This window comes from Schistosoma mansoni, chromosome W (genome assembly GCF_000237925.1).
Source record: "Schistosoma mansoni strain Puerto Rico chromosome W, complete genome".
Lineage (NCBI taxonomy): Eukaryota > Metazoa > Platyhelminthes > Trematoda > Strigeidida > Schistosomatidae > Schistosoma > Schistosoma mansoni.
Window position 1 is genome coordinate 58,458,089 of NC_031502.1, and position 21,771 is coordinate 58,479,859.

Sequence of the window (21,771 nt, forward strand, 5' to 3'; positions counted from 1 at the left end):
CCTGCTTTAGTTTGGGCATCTGGGCAGTATCACAGCCCTCACACAAATCGAATGAGATTTGTGCGGCGCATATGTATCTGGTGCTCCTTTGTATCAATATTTATGTGTTTAAATAAATAAATAAATAATTCAGCTGACAAGTTTTATAGTCCACTTCTTGATGTGATTCTAGCTCGATTTCATACTATTAGAAACACGATCTAACCTCTCACAACTTCTAGATATATTTTAGATGACATTTCTTCAATTCCAAATGGTGGATTACAATCTTCTACATTATACATCAAGAATCATATTATTTGTAAATTGGTTATCGTAGCCAGTAAAAGATCGTACACTCACAGTAGTTTACTTAGAATATGATCAAGAACTGTAGTTAATGAATACTTATATTTATAGAATAGATGATGTATTGAATAATTATCTATTAACACCTATTTTATTTCATCAAAATATCAGTATTCTTCCAATTTGTCCATCAAATCTCATCAACTACCTTTCTCTTAGTAAAAATAATCGTTAACTGGAAATTTCGAAACCTCCAAAGGAACAACAACAACAACAAGACAGTAATACATAAAAGACAGTTTCTTTATTTTGATTTTTTGTGTTCATTACAAAAAAAGCAAAACAAGAATACATGATCAAGAGAGAGGAGAAATAAAGAAAACCGAGAGGAATAAAGCAAAAAACCAAGAAGGGAAAGGAAAATAATAATAATAATAATAACAACAACGACAGTATGTCTATTAGTAATATTAATAATAACAGTAATCATCATGAACTAACCAATATAATCTAATAAGACTTTCATGAAGTGCTTATTTGTTACTGTTTATATTTTTACATGTTACTTATAGTGAGAATAAGAAAAACAAGGAGGTGTAGGGGGTAGAGACAAACTAGCCAAGTAACTGATTTACATATATATTCTAGGATAGTATCATGAAATTAAACAAGTACAAATTAAAATGTCCCTGGACTGTAAAAGTAATAATCTTGTCTTGTAGTTGTTGTTTTTTTCTTGTTAAGGAGAAATGAATACAAATATAAAGGGCGCAGTTAAGTAAACGAAATAGACAAAATATAAATAAACCAAAAAGAATCTTCTTCTTCTTCAAAGAATTCAAACCAAAAGGGGAAGTTGGTAACAAATAAAAAACAAGTAGAGAGGATAAGAAGTCAGAGAGAGGCGCTTCGAATCGAATGATAACAATAATAATTATTACCTCCACTACTATTAATATTATTACTATTATTATGATTATCGAAGTTGAGAAATTAAAACCAAAAAAAACAAAACAAGAACCGAGTTGTAATATTTAAACAAACGAAAAAAAAAAGGGAGGAGCAAGAATGACACCGTATCCGGTTACAATAATAACAAAAGAAAAAAGACAAGAGAAGAATGAGGTGGGTGAGAAGTGTCAAAAGAGTTGAGAATACATCAAAGTACATAAATCATGTATTCACTTGTTAACATGTATATATCTAGATAGATAGATAAGTTTTTTTCAGTGTTGAAAATCTTATGCGAAAAAAATTCACAAATAAAACCTGAGCACGGGATTGGATAGTTTATTGAATTGATTTTGTTTTTTTTCTTTCATTTTTTTCTTTCTACAAGGCGTACAAATGGATAGGTAGGTAGTTAAGCATACATATATATCTATATATGTGTGTGTGTATGCATATGGGTAGGTGTATCATCCAAAATGGGTTGGGAGTTACAAATCAATAAAGGAAGATCACTGTTTCACTCATTTATTTTCTTCTTCTTCTACTCATTTTTGATGAACCTTAACACTCTTCAACCGATTCAATATTTATCATGTGATTTTAAATGATAAAAATTTTTTTTAAAAAAAAGGAAACATTAAAAAGATTCAGTTTCGAAAAAAAAACAAAAAAAAGGACATACAAACTAATAATGAACATGTGTTTTGAAAAAAAAAAATTTTTTTTTTGTTAAAGCCAAATAAACATTGTTTACACATTCACAGACAGAATAACATGGAAACTAATAGAAGTAAAAAAACACACACACATGAATGAAGCAGGAGAATAATACAATGTAATCAAATAATTGTCAACACCCTAATTAGGTAGTGTTTGTAGTAGTAGTAGCAGTAGTAGTAGCGATAGTAATAGTAGTAGTAATAGTAGTAGTAGCATTTTAGATATCACTGTTGTATAATGATATTCACAAAAGTCTATAAATATTGCCACGTTCAACAATGACAGACAATTCACGATATGATATACATATGAGCACATACACATACAGAGACACGCGCATTTACAATACAATAAACTAATACGTGTAGACATAAAGCACCTGATGTTGAGTTTGACAAGGATGAAATTTGAATAATTCCTTCAATAAGAAAGCAAACAGGTTAGATAATATTGAAGATGAATGAAGAATACTATTTGCCTATTGATATTATGAAGATTACACAAAAAGTAACAACAACAACAACAACAGCAACAATATTGAATAACCAGTGACAAAAAGAAGAACAAAAAAGCCCAATATAAACGACAAGAATGAAATGAAATATATATTTTGCAACAAAGACATTTACAGTTATTGAGTTTACTATAGAAAACCCTGAGAGAGAGAAAGAGAGAGAAACAGTCATCACAAAGTAAAGCAACTGGAAAAAAAAATGAATGAAAACAGTTTTTACTTCTATGTGTTTAACGTGTACCTGATCATCATTATAAATACAGACATGAATAGATAGATGATACCTGAAGAGAATTTTTAAAAAAACGTAACAAAGAATGTGGACTAGGCCAGTACTGTTGACACACTCACATACATACATACACGCGGAGGGAGAGAGACAAATAAGAAGAATGGGCATTAACAAGAAACCACATAAAGGAGATAGGTTAGGAGAAATAGGAAGTGGCAAAATACACGTATCAAGCAAGTGTTTATTTGTAATAAATAACAAATAGCAAAATAAACACCGAGAATATGACAAATTAACAACTGATTCATAGTTTAAATATTTGTTAATATAGAAGAGAATTTCTCTTTAAAAAGAACCAATCAATAGAAACTGAGTGGTTACATAATAGAGGCGCTTTACTGTCCACAATCAATAATACGATAAAGAACATCTCAACAACGACAAAAACAACAGTACAACGGTATCAATAATAATTATAATAGTAATAATACATCCCTGTGTTATTGAATCTACACTGGGGTTTATCTTTCTCTTCATTGATGTTTATAGAACAAACAAATGAAATAAAATAAACAGTTAAGCAACAAAAAAAAATAAAAAGTTTTACTTTCTTTCATGAATGCGATAATAAATAAGAGGCACATAAAAATAAGATGGAAGAACATATAAAAGACATTGAAATATGGCTTTGTACGGTTTTTCTTTCTACATACGATTATATCCTGAGATGAAACATTTAGTATAATGATGATAGTGATAGATGACCCACTTGAGATACACACAATAAACGTACACAGCAAATTAGTTATAGAAATACTATTGGGGACAATTGTTTAGTGCTCTCTCTCTCTCTCTAGAAAAACAAAGAAGGAGACTAATGACGACAGTTATGAATAATCAATTTGGCGCTTGAAAAAAAAAAGAATAGGCAAGTGTCAAGAAGTCAAAAGCATGATAGAGATGGAAAAGAAAAAGTCTAAGATAATCTTAAGGGAATAAAAGCAATATCAAAGATAGATTGTTCCGACTGAAAGTGTTTCTGTGCGCATATATATATGATGTAAATGTATGCATCGGCGTGTTCATTATCATATATATTTGTCAAACTACCTATCTATATTAACGTCCAACATTCATTTTATAAAAAAATGATAAGATTGAATAGTAGTACAGTAAGTGGAGAAAACAAACAAACTGTGACGTCAAATAAGATCTCAATGTAAAGATACAAGGAAAATAAACTTTCTTTTTTGTTAAAACAGGGAAAAAACGAAAAGTGACCATTTTTCTTTAACAACACTACATTCATGAATATGTTGACAACCGGTGAAAAAAAAAAGAAGAAATTATTAGTTTAAACTAGGATCTGCTTAACCCTCAATGGAGAGTAAAATACATAACTGATCAAATGAAATCATAAGAAGAAATTAATAAAAAGATAATATGATAGGTAGTAGTGTAAGTATACCAAATGGTTGTCAGTATCCAATGTGGGACAAATAAACACACACAGTTAACAGTTGATAGGTTTATAATGAATGATATTAAATTGAAAAAGATAAATTGCCAGAAACAGGATAAGACCAAAACAATAAAAAGGTAAACAAACAAACAAACAAAATAACCTGACTTCAAAATAAACAATCAATATATATATATGTTCGTATGTATATAAATACTTTCTACAATTTGTCTTGTGCGTTCATCATTTGTTGAAAAGAGAATCCAATGATGATATAAAGAAACACACACACACACACAGATACAGAAAAACCAATACATAAAACATATCATTGAGGGTAACACAACAATGTCTACAAGGAAGAAAACGGAGAAAAAAATAAAGAAGTGAAACCGACGATCATAATAACAACAGTAACCATCATTTAAAACTATATGTTAAACCCTTGATAGATATTTTATACTTGATTTTCCCTGAGTTTAACACACAAGAAAAGATAAACGATTCACATCAGGTCCATTGTATTTGTGTAATTTTGTTGTTGTTGTTGTTGTTATGGTGGTGGTGGTGATGATGATGATATTTCCTTGATTATACTAATACTTATTCCAAGATGAACAAGTCAAAATCAATCATTCATCAAAGTATATACATATAATTGTAGTTAGTATATGTACTTATTTGTGCTTCATTTTAGTAAATTAAATAACAAATACAAAGGGAGCTTTATTTCTTTTAAGTTACCAATTCATATCATCATTAACTATTTAATCTAACAGTTTGTTAAAGAAAATAAATGGATATAAAAAGGTAAATAAACGGAATAATAACAGTGATAGTTAAAGATTAGACAAAAAAAAAGTAGTTTGGTGAAAGAGAAGAAAACACAAATACATACACACACACACAGTTACACGTTGAATAGTTCCAGTATACACTCACACACACACATACACATTCAAGTGTATAAGTGTACAACAGTATCAATGTAATAAAGTATAACAAAGAATAAAGGCGCTATAATTTAAGAATTTCAATGTAAATATTAAACAAATAACGTGTAAGAAAACAATAATAATAAAGTACCATGATAGTCACTTGTAATGAAGGAGATGTTTATCAATATAGACAGAAAATTGAAAGAAAGGAGATAGAAATAAAAAACAATCCCTATTGTCGTGTTACTTCTCTATTACACATTAAAAAAAAAACTCTTTCATGATTAGTACAATGAACAACAATAACCTGAATGAAATAAGAGAGAAATAGGATGATTTTAAACTATATCAGTTTGTTTTGAAATGGTTGTCACATATTCCTTTTTAAATCGCTCACTCACTCATGCACCCACCCACCTATCCAACCATACATATAGAGTAAGACACACACCGGGACATACAAACTATTCATTAATCGGGAATAATAGCTGTAGTACCAGTAATAATAATAATAATAAAAGAAAGCAAAAAAAAATCAAAATCAAATTAATAAATATACAACAGATACTACTACTACTACTGCTACTACTACTATTACTACTTCTAAGATCATATTTTTTTTTAATTTATCCGTAATGTGTACATACAAAGGATAAAGTAAATAGTAGGTCAAAATAAACTATAAATCATTACACCTTTTTTAAAAAAAAAATGAAAAAATCCCCACTGTGAAATTACCATGGCAACAATAATAATAATAATAATAATAATAGTAAAGAGAAGGGAAAGAAATGCTTTTTTATATCTATAAAGTACAATATAGTACATATAGAAATACAAAACTGTGCAATCATCATTCAATAATAACTATTTCTATTTGGAATTCAGGCGCTTTACTGTTTATTTCTTAGACGAAACAACAATAACAATAATCATAAGAAATAATGAAGAAGCAAACTAGAAATATTAATCAATATGTGCAAATAGACAACATGATCCCAAGATCATAATGATAATAATAATAATAATAATACAATAAAAGTATTCTGTAATCATACTGTGGTTTAGTAGATCAATTTGAAGGATCATAGTGATTTATGAAGTAAACTGTTGGTTTGTTTTCTACTCCACAGTTCATTCAGACATAAATGCCTCTTTAATGAGATTATGAGTAATATATATTCAAATAGATATATTAAAATCTGTTTGTTCAATTATTGATTATCATCAGATTCATCATAATTAGTACATTTAAGATCACGTTGTTCTTCATCAGTTAATTGAAACATTTCAAGATATAATTGTGGAAATTCTAAATCTGGTCTATCTTGACGTAATTGAGCAATGACTTCATGATGTTCAATATTTAATTCTTCTAACATTGGTGAAATAAGTGATAATGCAGCATAACGTTCTTCTAATGAATATCCAACTAAACATATATATATATAGAGAGAAAAAGGCAGAGAAATATAGTAAAAGTAATGAAGAAGAAATCTGTCGTTTATATATAAACATACATAAATTACTTGGTATTGTCTGTTTGAATCTTCCCATTGATGTTTAGGACTACAACTGGTCAGTCTCTAATTGGCATATGTGCATACTGTGCGTATTACCTCTGCCAGGGAAGTCCTACTCACTGCCTTCTCGCGGCACTACTGTTGTTTACGAAATTGAGAGGACGAAAAGCGAATGTCCGACGCTTTAACCGGGTTGGTGGACATGGATAGTCCACCTAGGGCAGTTGGAAAACCCTGATTCCAAACCAATGGTGCACATGGGCTGGCTCCAGTATCCTGAGGGGACAAATAGCGTATGAATCAATTGTTGGTCACTGGCTACCATGGGACTGCATCTCCTCACAATGTTCCACTGCCTGCCTTGTGGATCAGATCTTTAGGTCGAAGGCTCGGGGTGTGGCCCTCTAAGTAAACCACCTGCTACAGTTTGGGCACCTGGGCAGTATCACAGACCTAACAAAAATCGAATGAGATTTGTGTGGCGCATATATATCTGGTGCTCCTTTGTACCAATATTTATGTGGTTAAATAAAAAAATTGCCTTGATATAGCCTCAATTCCCAAGCACATAAATTACGTTATAAACCAAATTAACTATAGGTATCATTAACACACTTTAACTTGATAATTTCATATTAATTGAGCACTGTATGAGTTGGTTGATTAATCGCATCTAACATTTTTGCTTTGTTCTTTTGTACTACTTAAACTTGGGCTTATTTAATTTGATTCTTTATTCTCTGAAGAAGTGACTTACATTGAGTCACGAAATGTCAGGAAATCGGGATATTACAACAATATCAATTTTCATCTATAAAATTCAACTATATTTTTATGTGCATCGAAACAGGTGGGTCTTTTAAATTTTTCATTTAAATATATAAGTTGAATGAACAAATGCTACTATTTACATCACTCTCTGCTATGGTTCTACAACTAATGTATGGATTACATAATTAAACATAGAATCAATAACCATTTGAATAGTAATAAATTAATTCAACACAATATATCTCAATAGTGATCAGTTAGTCATGTAACAGTTCCGAAATTGAAATCGAAGAGGAGTTACGTAGTCGATTAATTATCACAATTAATTACAAAATAGTAAGGATAGAAATTGATCAAACTTTCAGCTACTAAGCTACAAGCTTAAATCCCGCTTCATCTATTTAGGTTAGAAAAATTATTTATTTATTATTATTATTATTATTTAAACACATAAATATTGGTACAAGGAAGCACCAGATACATATGCGCCATACAAATCTCATTCGATTTGTGTGAGGGCTGTGATACTGCCCAGGTGCCCGAACTGAAGCAGGTGGTTTTATTAGGGGACCACACCCGGAGCCTTTGACCTAAAGATCTGATCCACAAGGCAGGCAGTGGAACATTGTGAGGAGATGCAGTCCCATGGTAGCCAGTGACCAACAATTGATTCATACGCCATTTGTTCCTTCAGGATACAGGAGTCCATGTGCACCAATGGTTTGGAATCAGGGTTTTCCAACTCCTCTAGGTGAACTTTCTGTGTCCACCAACCCGGTTAGAGCGCCGGACATTTGCTTTTCGTCCTCTCAATTTTGTGAACAACACCCTACTCCGCCACGAGAAGGCAGTGAGTAGGACTTCCCTGGCAGAGGCTATATATTCGCGTGGCCATGTGAAAGCATTTCGACTGTTCCCACTCTCGGGCACTCCAGGGCATTTGGGCGCGATTATATTACTGTTTCTTAAACTTAGAGTATGGTTCTAAGCCAAATATATATGAATTTGTACTTATTAGTAAATACGTTGAGGAAAAAAAATTATTCACGTTAAAAAATCACCAAATTATTTAACATTAAGTTAATCATTTTACAATTCATAGAAGAAACTCTAATTTAAATGTTTACTTCTCAATATACATAAAAAATGTATTTGATCCCATGGTTGACTAGGTTTTGTGAACTGATAAACCTGGACTATAAGGATAAGCTTAATAGATTCTTTAAATGAACTAGGCAGGCTATTGACTCATCCAACCAATCAGTAACAGAATATATCAATGAATGATTTAATATACATTTAAAATATGGACTTTTGAATTTCAGCGTGACATTCATTCATTCATACATATATAGCTATAAATCATTCTTGGATAATATAGCTTATACTTAACCTAATTTCCTCCTCTATTTCATTATGATAGGTAGAAAACATACTGTTTTAAGAATATGCACCATGATCTTTGGACAAATTGTGCATTCATCATCGATTTACCATTGAAGTTCAGTTTTATCAACAAAAAAATTATACAAAAGAGATATGAAATAATAATAATAAATCAGATATAACTTTCCAACATTTATTCATGTTGAAGTCATTTATACTACTTACCAGAAATAATATGTTCAGTAAGAGCTTGTCCAACTAAATTAAATAAATATGCTGGTGTTACAGGATCATCTAAACCTTGACGATCTATTTGATGTACAGATGAAAAGTTAAGAGAGAATAGAAAAAGAATGATAATAAGTTAGGTATATATATAAGTCCATGTTAAACGATCATTGTAAATTGATTCAAACCATAGGATTCACTTATTAGAAGGATGTAATTGTAAGGATGGCTCGTTGGCAAATTCAAGGAAGCCTCAAGAAGCCCAGAAAGAGCTGAGGACATTCCATCCAATCACCACTAGGGAAACATTCTAGAATGTCGACGTGAAGCTACCCTATTGAATGAATAAGAAGGTCCCCTTATGTGCCTATTGGTTGTCCGAAATGATGATTTAATTTCAGCCAAAAAACTATAAATACATAAGATTTTTGTACTATATTTCAACACTGTTTTGGGGAATAAAATTCCTACTTACTAGTCTTCTGTCTTCTCTCTTGCGACGTTGCGGGTTCGGTCGTTCAAGTAGTCTAGTAGTACGCGGCATAGCAAGAATCAAAGCTCTAGATATAACAGTAATGGTAGATTGTTGTTGTATAAGCGATCTCTATTCAAATCACTTATTACTCAAATATTATCTATCAACTTTTTAGACCATATCATGGTAACAAACACTGATTAAAACACTAATTAATGCAATAAATATGAATTACTTTAACGTGATACAAGAATATGTTGAGGATAAATTCTAATTACAATGAAATATAGGTCCAGTGATTCCTGTTGAATCCCCTTAACTACTAAAAAGAAATGTGCCATCATATTATATAACATAAGGATTGGATAGAACTAGAAAGGAAGGCCCAGGGCAGAATGGGTTGGAGAATGCTGGTCGGTGGCCTATGCTACATTGGGAGCAACAGGCGTAAGTAAGTAAGTAAGTAAGTAATTATATAACATATTTTTCAGGCTGTATTGAGAATTTTCTTGATGAGATTAAATCTGTACTATACAAGATAATACAAAATTGATGATTAATATAATGAAATAAATTAATGTATAAGCTCATTCTAATGGATATAGATTGTTAATCTTCTTGAATACAAACAAACTTTTAAGAATCTTCACACTGTTTCTAGTTACAGTTAGGTGTTTGTTGTTAGAGTTGGAAATTTAGGTTAGGGCTTTTATCACGAACTAACATCAGGTGCAGTGGAAAATGCTCTGTAATCATATGAATGAATAGATTACGGTCAAAAATACAAAAAGCTCCTTCTGATTAGTTCATCTATAGAGTATAACTTCATTAGGTGAAGGTTCGTTTCAGGATTAAGCATTTGATTTTAGGATTTAGAGACAGTGTCGATTTGCTTATTAAATACAATCTAAAGGGACAGAGAGGGTTTTGTGCAGATTTCAGTAATTTTAAAGTTAGCTAGACCAACATAGCTTTAATTAAATCATGATTTCAACAATAAAATTACTGAAATCTTTACAAACCCCCCTTCTGACAGTGATTATATGCTCACTAGTGACTGGTTTCAAGAGATATTTCCTGCAGTTCTAGTGAGAAGCAGTAACCAGCGAAGTTCAACCAGGTCTGTTGTGAGATATCAACTCACTGGAAACAATGGTAAACGGTTGCTTAACTTCGTGGATTGGTTGAAGTTAAACATTAACACCGTTGGATGCCGACCGGCTCAGTGGTCTAGTGGTTCAGCGCTCGCGTGCGAGACTGATAGATCCTGGGTTCAAATCTCGCGAGGCGGGATCGTGGATGCGCACTGCTGAGGAGTCTCACAATAGGATCAAACGGCCGTCCAGTGCTTCCAGGTTTTCCATGGTGGTCTAGCTGTAATCGAATCATGATTTCAACTAAAGAGATAAAATTAAAGATTATAAACATTTACCACCACAATGATTTTTCTTCATTATTCTAAACGTTTTAAGCAATATACAAAGGTATATCTACTGTTCATTTTACATGATCTTTAATTTTCGCGCAAAAATTTAAAAGTTCAGTTTAAAATTATGATTGGCTCGTCATTATAGCAGAATTTTATCAATATTTATATTTAATATATAGTTGAAATCATGAGTTAATTGAATCTAGACCACCATGGAAAACCTGGAAGCATAGACGGCCGTTTTGTCCTACTGTGGGACTCCTCAGTAGTGCGCATCCACCATCCCGCCTCAAGAGATTCGAAACCAGGACCTACCACTCTCGCGCGCGAGCGCTTAAACACTAGAGCAGTGAGCCGGTATCCGACGGTGTTAATGTCTAACTTCAACCAATCCATGAATTTGAGCAACCATCCACCAATGTCTTCAGTGAGTTGATATCTCACAACAGATCTGGTTGAACTTCACTGGTTACTGCTTCTTACTAGAACTCCAGGAAATAACTCATGGAGCCAGTCACTAATGAGCATATAATAAGGGAGTTGTTTGTGGAGATTTTTAGTAATTTATATATATATATAATGAACGTAAATAAATGAGTAAATAACATGACCCTAATTTTTTATCCTTAATCCAGTCTTACTATTTTCATCGTCTATATCTATAAACACACATGCATATATGCTAATAGTGTCTGATTTGTTTATTGACCTTGACCGAGAAAAATCCCAAACTGTTGTTGTGTACTGATAAATATGAAAACAATACAGATGGGACAAACAAAGGACAGATGAAAATGAGAGCAATAGAGAGTGTGAATATGTAAAACAAAACAAAAAAATAAGAGAGACAGCACAACGACTGTACAGATACATATGTATAAACCTAAGAATTTCTAGTCAGTATTGACGTCAATAATTAGACTAAATCCATGTCAAGGTCTTTTTTTTCTTAGCAATAAAATAACATGAAACACATGAAAAAACCTAGACGTCTGACCCCAATCAAAGCCATATTGTATTGTAACTGAATAAACTAGTTACAAATACATGTAAACATTCGAGTTATTAAAAATATGGTATGAGATATATGCTTAGTTATGGTGTTAAGTTTTGGAAATAAATATATTGTAAATATCAGAAGGGATTTTTGTGGAGATTTAGTATTTTTCATAGTTGAAATCATGGGTCAATTGAAGCTAGACCACCATCAAAAACCTGGAAACACTGGATGGCCGTTTCGTCCTATTATGGGACTCCTCAACAGTGCGCATTCACGAACCCGCACTCGCGAGATTCGAACCCAGAGCCTATCAGTCTCGAGCTAGAACCCTTAACCGATAGACTACTGAGCTGGCATCCAACGGTGTTAATACTGAGGAGTCCCATAATAGAACGAAAAGGTCGTCCAGTGCTTCCAGGTTTTGCATGATGGTCTAGTTTCAATTGACTCATGATTTCAACTATGAAAAATATTGTAAATAACATGTTTAGTACAGTGAGTTATGTATTAGCTCAAATGCCCCTTGGAGTTAAAAAAAAAACACAACAACTTCATTTAGATGCATTCCCATATATCGAATTCAAGATGCTCAACGACATGTAGAGAGCAAGAACAAAGATTTGAACAGAATAACATGAGTTCATTTCTCATTTCGTTTGGTTCTCGTCAGCTGCTTACAATGTGCCATATTTAACAATCATAATTTTAAAAAATGGGATTAAAGGACTTAAATGAAAGAGTTTAGAATATTAAAGATTCCCATTGTAAAAATTAGAACAACATATATAAGCGAACAATGGTTTTCAATGAGATCGTCATTAGGCTTTACTCTAATATACATGAATATTTATACGAAATTGTTAGACCAATCAAGGCTATTTGAGTCAATAATCACAATGAAATAGAATACGTCACCAAGCATAATAATAGTTAAAAGTACAAGTTGATAGTGGGAAGATAGGTGTACTTATAGTAGTAAAAATATCAATAGTTAAACATAGGAAATAGGAGGTCAAACGTGGGTAAATAGACTAGAATAGTAATCACAAAACATTAAAATCATTTTCTACCTCTTTCCGTTTGTATTCTTCACTATCTAATTACTTATTACGTAATGATTTTAATGTTTTGTGACTACTATTCTAGTCTGTTTACTCACATTTGACCTCCTATTTCCTATGTTTAATTATTGAAAGAGTTTAGTTGGAAGCTATTTTAAAGATACATCAGTATAGTATAGAAAGGATATGTACCACTGACAAACTGGAAGTAGAATTGATGAACGTGGAAAAATGCCTAAGAGACAACGGCTATCCATAGAAATTCATTGACAAATATAAAAAGTCTATAGAAAACAAACTACAGTCAACAAAAAAAATCAATATCTATAAATCTCAACTTCATAGGTGATGATATCGCAAGCCCAATCAACAGGAGGCTTAACACTGGCATTAGCCAGAACGTACCCGGCAGCCAAACTATTAATATTGTATGAAACAACATGTTCAATAACCTAATCAAAGGTTGACAAGCGCCCATTTCATGTTACCGCCAACTGTGGTTGTAAGGTTACGAGTACCTACCAAGACAGTTATATTGGCCGAATAGAAAAAATAACATATCTTAAATTCTTTGAATATATCCCAAAAAGCCTTCGAACAACAAAGAGGACTACTGTAAACGGAGCAATTACTAAGCATCTCTTGGATACAGGATATCAGGTCGATGCCTTACAATCTTTCAGGGCAATTAATAAGCGGTCAAACTCTGAGCTTCTGAAGTTTGGTAAAACCTCATTTTATTCTAACTTATTATCAACAAGTATTCACTACGTAACCACTTGTTTCTAACCCTTTGGACTTTTGTTACTACTATCAACGTTGTAGAATGTTTTTTTTACATAAGGTATATATTTACAATATTCAGTTTATTAAGTTTATTTACACCCTTGTTATACTAAACCGATGTATCTTCAAAATAACTTCCATGGAAACTCTTTCATGTAAGTCATTTAAGCTCATTTTGTAATTATGATCTTTAAATATCACAGGTTGTAAGCAGCTGATGAGAACTAAACGAAATAAAACGAATTCATGTTATTCTGTTCAAAGTTTTGTTCTTTCTCTCTTCGAGATGGTAAAGGGAACTATGTATATGAAATTTATCACTATGTGTTTATTAATTTATTCTATATAGATTTGTTGTTTCCAGGATTTATAATGAAAAGTAAAGGTAAGAGGTTTAAATCAATACAGCTGTACATCTATGATATTAAAGGAAGATTGATTAATATACTTCCGAGTTAACTGAAATTAAATTAATGCTATGTTTGATGTTATGCACTATGTATATAAATTGAATGCTATAAATATCAGTATACCGTATTGAAGATTGTTGATTTTTAAGTGAGATCATGTACCGATCAATGTTAGATCATCAATGAAAACCAGTGGATTTCAACCGTGTCGGATGCGAGACAGTTACTACTGAAAACAATGAAAGATGGTTGCACAACATTGTGGATTCATTGAAGTTAGACATTAACACAGTTGGATACCGGTTCAGTGGTCTAGAGGTTAAGCGTTTGAGTGAGACCAAAAGTCCCAGGTTCGATTCTCTCGTATGGGATCGTAGATGCGCACTGTTGAGGAGTAACATGCTAGGACGAAACGATCATCCAGGGCTTCCAGGTTTTCAATAGTGGTGTAACGCTAATCAGTCCATGATCTTAATCAAAACTTAAATGATTGTTATAAGTTGGTGTACATGTGTATAAATGCTTAAAAGAATGCACATTCCATATGAATTACGATAATAAAACTATTTAGTGCTCATTTATTTATAATGCCTTCACATTACTGGTATTACGTCCTAATAAAGAATCTCATTATGTTAACATAAATATTTCTATTTGTTTTAATAATTGCGACTAATTTAATAGGTGTATACCGTTAAATATTTTCTATTTCTATTTATAGGTGACAGTTATGTAAGCCGACAAAAGAGTAATTCTAAACAGGTAAAACAAGTTAGCATACAACTTTCAAACTTTGGGACCATATTTAAGTGATAATCAAACTAAGTATCTAACAGTTCTGTAATCAACCAGGGTTCTTTCTTTTTAATCAATCTGATGAATAATTCAAAAATCACTGGCTTTAATCTAATTCCAGTTCAACATTTTCTCGTATTACAGAGAATACTCCTCAATGACTGATATTGAATATGATCGATAATAATTGAATGATGAAATCATCCTCCCTTCTAGCAACATCTACACATTTTTAGACCTCAATCATATGTGAGATCATACATAAGTACTACTGTGAGGTGTTTAATTTAAACAAGGAGAAAATAGTCATTAATCACTATGTACTTCCTCAGTCGATATCAGTTTATGACGAAAAATCTTTTGTCCATTCTACATATACATAAATCAATGTCAAAAACAGAATATTAATCATATTACGCAATCGCTAATAATTGAATTCGCTTTCTTGAGGAAACCTAACCACAGTATACGTCACGAGAAGAAAGGCGCACGCAATAAAAACAAACTGCATATTTCATTTCTTAAAAGTAAATGGACATGCATATATATTTAACATTTTTCCGTTTTCTTATTAAAGAAAAACGAAGAATAATGGTTAAACGATTTTTTTTCCTTTAAAACATGGAAGGTATCGGTTTTAATTCATTTATATTAGTCATTTGAACTCCCTAGCTAAATGAATAAAGCGATAGTGTTTGAAGCGAAGTGTATTGCATTCGAGTCCCGGGGTCAATATCAACTGTAAGATGTAAGTACATCCAACCAACGAGACCCATATTAGACGAAACTGACGTCCTGGATTCCACTGTCAGCCACCATCCACCTCTACTTAAAATCGAATGTACTGACAGCCGCGATAGAAAGTGATGTAAGTATGTATGCAGTAGTGGAAGTGTAGTGATTGAGAACACAAGTGGGGACAACTGTATGTATTTAAATACAAAATTACAGAATCTCTTAGTAAAGTCTGAGAATCATACAAGAAATACTTAATTTGCAAAATGTCAATCAATTGTCACTAACTTAACTGTTCCTTTGCAAATGTCAATTAGTCGTCTCAGACTTCACTGTTCCTTCACTTCCATACCAGTTTCTTTCTGTTCCCGTTCTTTCCTTCGCTATCTTCTCGACTTTCTGCTGCCAGACATTCTATTCCTGACAAGTGTTATATATTACTTATGCCGATATAATCAGCACATACCAAAGAACAGAATATCACATCTAATACAAGGCTAATAATCACCATACAAGCATCTATACTCATATGAATGTACGGAACACAGGTCTTCTACATCCATCAGTATATGCTTTATTAACTGTTCATAATAATAATACTAAGAGTGAATAAAAACAAAATAAACGTACTAGCTAGTTATTTTCCTTATTCTAAATCTCTTGTTACATAACTAATAAGAATAACTGACATACGATGTACATATATAATGACAACAAAATAGATGTCGGTAATGTAAAATATAAATAAATAGGTAGATATGCGGTTAGATGAATGAAATGGTTCTTAGGAAAGACGATAGATAATTACATTAACCAACAATGGTAAACAATACAAGATGTAAAATAGAAACAGATGAAGGAGAAAAAAGATTTAAAAATGGTAAGTAAGAATAATGTTCATGCAAGTAGACTGTCTTTCTCTATAGAATATACAAAAAAAATCCTTTAATTAATTTAGGTGAAAAAGGGAGGAAGAGAGAGAGAGAGGCATGTTACTAGAAGGAATTAAAAGAAAAACATGTATGAACAATGGAAAGAAGACGAGAATAGTGTAAAAGAGTAACAAAATAATTGTCCCTTTTCAATCCAAATGAAGATCATAAAAAAAACCTACACGAAGAAATTGACTTTAGTGAAGAATATTTTAATCAAGACATGGTGGAGGAAGTATGAATAGTTATATAGAATATGTCGATATGACATTGACCACTACCCAATGATTCATCAAATTTAAATGTCTCATAGTAGAAGTCGATTAATGCCTGAAAACCTCAGTGGTAACGTCTCAAACTGTGAAGCTGAATGACTTGGTTTGAAGTACTATGAGAAGTATGACTTCCTTCAGGATTATAGGCACCTCTTGATTATGAGAGTTAACTAGAACGAACACTATATGTAATGTTTCCAATGGACTTTCGAATTAGATCCATCACAGGTTATTTAGATAATATCAGTCCATGATATAAAATACAAATAATCATGTCATGTTAAATCCATACACCTATTGAAATCATATCGATGGAGTCTTGGATATAACAATCAAGGCGAGTGGTGAATAGATATCATGATGCACTTCAAATGACGGTCACAACGTAGAACTTCGTACGTACATACATCAGTTCGAGTTGCCATATAACACTAGCACAGAGACACAAATGTCGATTCATATTCCATAGTGGTAGAGGTAGTAAGAGTATAAGCACTAATGTGAAAGATTAGGGTTTGAAGATGTTATTCAAGGAGCATAATACAGTGAAAAAAATTTGGAAAGAGGAAAACGAAAGGGACATGAAGAATTCAGAAAATTAGAATTTAGGAGAACACAAAGAGTGGATGCACCTGCGCCATTGTAAACGATTTTGAGCCATTTTATATAAGGTTTCTAACCATCAGTTGTTATCATCTCACGGATCCCAACCAGGTAGTCTACATCGACACACATGGCTCAGTCCACTTGTCAGTGACTTCATGGATTTGTGCCACGTTTTGGTCTGGTCGCCCCCAGCTTTCTTCCAACCTACTACTACACCATAAAACATCGCACATCGGTGGTTAGGGATACGTGACACATGTCCCAGCCATCTCAACTGATGAGGTTTCACTACTTCATCAATCGATTTGCCATCCTTACCTAGTACGCGTTTCCTTACAACTGCATCGCTTACTCGGTTGTCCCAGGATATACGAGCAATGCTTCGAAGACACCTATGATCGAATACTAGAAGCCTACGAATATCCTCTACTCTTATCGGTCATGTTTTACTGCCATAAGGTAGGACGCGACGAACTGCTGCGCAGTAAACCCGTCCTTTAGTTGCCAGACGGATATCTCGCCTACGCCATAAATGACGCAAGTTGGTGAAAGCTAGTCGAGCCTTCTGTATCCGTGCTGAGATTCTGTCACAATTCACTATCAGGTACATATTTGTTTAAGTCACATTCCAAATGAGAGAATTAGATATACAACTTGATTACTTAAACTAAAATAGACAAAGTAAGGGTTCGAACCTAGGACAAAACATATGATATTAGAATGTTTTAATGAATAAAGAAGTTTAATTTTAAGTAATAATAAATGAAAACATATTCAATAGTACAAATAAGTAATTTGATTTACCTTTAAATACTTCCTGAGCACACATAAGAGTTAATTCAATATTATCTAAATTTAATCGAGTAAGAAATTCACCTGAACGAATTAAATGACCAGATATTTTATGAAATGTTGGAAAATGACTAAGTATAATTGCATGTTCTTCAGGACTATAAAGAAAATAAAATTAAAATATTAAAAACAATAAGTTAGATATATATTACTGTTAGGTTGAGTAGATTTGTAGTGTGGTCTACTTATATCCATATAAGTAGTATATGGTGATGGTCAGACTATAAAATGTATTTTTGGCAGAAGATTGATAAGGAAAGAACAGGAATGAAGCGTAATCGGTATGAAAATGCATAAACAATAATAATCAGAGAAGACGGACTGATATTTACAGAAGGAATAGTTAAGATTGAAACAATTGTTATTTTGCAAATTAACTGTTCATTGTATGGTTAACAGAATTTAGTGAGATAATCTGTAATTTGTGCTGAAATACATTCGATTGTCTCCACTCATGTTTTGTTCACTACAAATTGTGTAATGTAAGTGCAATGTAAGGGTAAATGGAACACATAACATCCTTTAATAGAACTTTTACTATCTTACTTCAGTAATGATGGTTGACCATGATCACAACAAACAAAAGAATACCAAAGTATTGCTTTTGCTACAATTGACAATGATACATAAGGAAAATCGTGAGTAATTATTATAGAGACTTTTATTGTACTCTTGAGAATCAGTCAATCAGAATATAAACTTCTATGAGCTTGATACAACAGTAGATGTATCATTTAAAAATTAAAAACGATAATTATCAAAGTCTAATTTTCGACTGAGAAATAACGTAACGAATGATTATTCCGAAATTGATGATAATTAGTCTGGAAATAGTCACTATTACTGTGGTACATGCTACTTATGTCGACAGACATAGGATTTAGATAACCCAGCAGGTCAACATTGCTACTGAGGTCAGCGCGCCAACAGAATTGACATTTTGACAGGGACCGTGGTGCAGACTGCAGCAAAGAAGAAAGTCGACAGACATAAGTAGCACGTAACACCGATCAGAAGTGAAATGTCTGGCAGGAAAAAATTGTGAAGATTTAATTAAGGAGAACAGGAATTTAAACAGAGAATAATTGTCATAGCAATGAAGGAACAATGAAGTTTGAGACTATTGATGAAAGATTTGCAAATGAAGCATTTAATGTATGGTTTCCACATTTTATGAAATAACTCTGTTTACTCATTCATTTACCCTTCTGATGATAAGGATTTAAATTCAATAGATTATTTAAGGTGGAACTATGCGCAAAAGTTATATATACATACATATATGTATAAGAAGTATTGATTAAACTTCTGGGACAACTGCTTTACAAATTTGTACACATTGAAATGCATCTTTTCGTTCTTGTTTCGTTTTATATGTGAGATGGTGAAGATTTGTATCTCAGGTGATTTTGATAGAGTTTTGTTCTCTAAGCTGGATGGTTTGATCATGGAGCTTTCATTGCTCTTCTGAACGACATCATCAACATACACTTCAAGCAGAAGTCTAATGTGTTTAACAGGTTAGATAAAAAGTTTACAATGTATTGTAAAATCATTTATTCAGAATTTAAGCGGTTTATTTCTCTTAAGAATAAGGGGTGATCGGATATGGCATTTATGAATCAAGTATATTGAGAAGATACAAATATGTTATAGAGGCAAAATTGACTGAAAAAAGACGTTCACAGATAAAGATGAGTGATAACAAATCGCTGTTGAACAACAAAAACAACACACACATACTATTTCTGTAAAGTATTTCGAATGATTGAATAGGTGATAAAACGAGAATTTATTAGAATCTCTCACATTTACCCTGAACAGTCTTTATTGCAAACAAATATATGCTAATTAATGAAGATGATATTCTTATTAGCAGTAGTAGTATTATTACCATGTAATGTGATTGTGAAATTTTTCAGTTCTCGTTACTGCTTCAATAACTGAACAGAAACAAATAGAGCCGAAGGTCGAATTTTCGTCTCAATAATTGAAAGCTGATTGAGTTACCAAATAAATCTACTGTATTATTTACAAAACTTCACCAAGAGCCCACTATAGTTACTGTAAGCTCCAAGTCTATGTAAAAGAGGAGGGCTGAATCAGGGTTGTTAACCATACTCCTTAAAAATCAACCTCGCTTATAAAACCCTAAACAGTATAAACCGATTCATCAATTTAAATTCTACCCTGAAAGTCGAGATTATTCGAAACCCGCTAGATCAATACCTCTTTTGACAACCAGAACAACTTAAGTCGGTGACCTTTGTCCCAAGCAAGGAAACAGGTTTAATGAAGTAAATAATTATATGTCTATATATATATATATAAATGACCAATAAAATAAACTTACGTGAAATCGAAATAATTATACCGTGTTCTATCTTCATTCACATAATCTCGGCTAAGTTCCAATAACATAATCGGATACATAGCACTTCGAACAAGTTGACGTTGATCACTAATTTTTAAATAACAAAACCCTACAAAAAAATAATTGAAAAAAAAAATCATTAATGGCAACAATGTAGAGTTATCAGTATGGTAATAATAATAATAATAATAATAATAATAATTCAATCGATTTGAAATGAGGTAATTGGAAACGGAATTCAATTAAACTACAACGAAATGATATATGAATTGAATAGTCAAAAAAAAAGGAAAACCGCCTGCTTGAATATCTCGGCTACCTGTTCCTGTCATCAAAATATTTCAACAAGTTAGCTGATTTGGTTTGATTTAACACATCATCATATCTTTTAATCGCATAACCTATTCAAGAGCGTTTATGAAAGGTTTACGACCTTTAGCTGTACAAATTACAAAAAAAGTACAAACAGAGATATCGAGGTCGTTGGAAATTTGCATTGAAAAGAATGAACATTATTCAGGTGTTTATTCCTGAACTGTTTACATCTAACTGGCGATCGCTCAATATTTATCGTCAAGATCTATCTATCTATATTTATTTATTTATTTAAACACATAAACATTGATACAAGGAGGCACCAAATATGTATGCGTCATACAAATCATTTGATTTGTGTGAACGTTGTGATACTGCTCGGGTGCCCGAACCGAAGTAGGTGGTCTTCTTAGGAGTCCACTCCCTTCAGGATCTATCAAGCAGTGAAAAAGGAAACTTTTTGAAATACTTTGTGCTGAGCATTCTATATTGTACCAAAAATATAATATTGAATAAAGCCATTAATATTAATAATAATAATATCATCAAGTACAATCATGGTTAGATTTCAGCCTACAATAATTGATACATTGTGGAAGCGATCTAGATTATTTTATACGCCAAGTAATACACCCACACACACTCCTACAATAATAATAACAGATGATGATACTCGGAAATAGGTTAGTAGAAGTAGGGACGAAAATTGATAC

At 32.2% G+C, this 21,771-nt stretch overlaps 2 protein-coding genes across 2 annotated transcripts in view; both read right to left on the bottom strand.

The window, feature by feature from the left end:
• Positions 1-573: 573 nt before the first annotated feature.
• Positions 574-1,680, bottom strand: Smp_163800 (hypothetical protein). Its single transcript, XM_018790316.1, is given in 2 exon segments — positions 574-1,280; positions 1,285-1,680. Coding segments are annotated over 2 exon segments (522 nt in total). The 5' UTR covers positions 1,459-1,680; the 3' UTR covers positions 574-932.
• Positions 1,681-6,319: 4,639 nt separating this feature from the next.
• Positions 6,320-21,771, bottom strand: part of Smp_163790 (putative nuclear hormone receptor) — a gene marked incomplete at its 3' end in the record, with an annotated part of 109,302 nt that continues 93,850 nt past the window's right edge. Inside the window, exons 10-13 of the mRNA XM_018790317.1 lie at positions 20,723-20,852; positions 18,322-18,467; positions 9,011-9,094; positions 6,320-6,537 (exon numbers count right to left, since the gene is read on the bottom strand). Coding sequence (XP_018655673.1) covers positions 6,320-6,537; positions 9,011-9,094; positions 18,322-18,467; positions 20,723-20,852 — 578 coding nt within the window. The remainder of the gene's footprint in view (positions 6,538-9,010; positions 9,095-18,321; positions 18,468-20,722; positions 20,853-21,771) is intronic.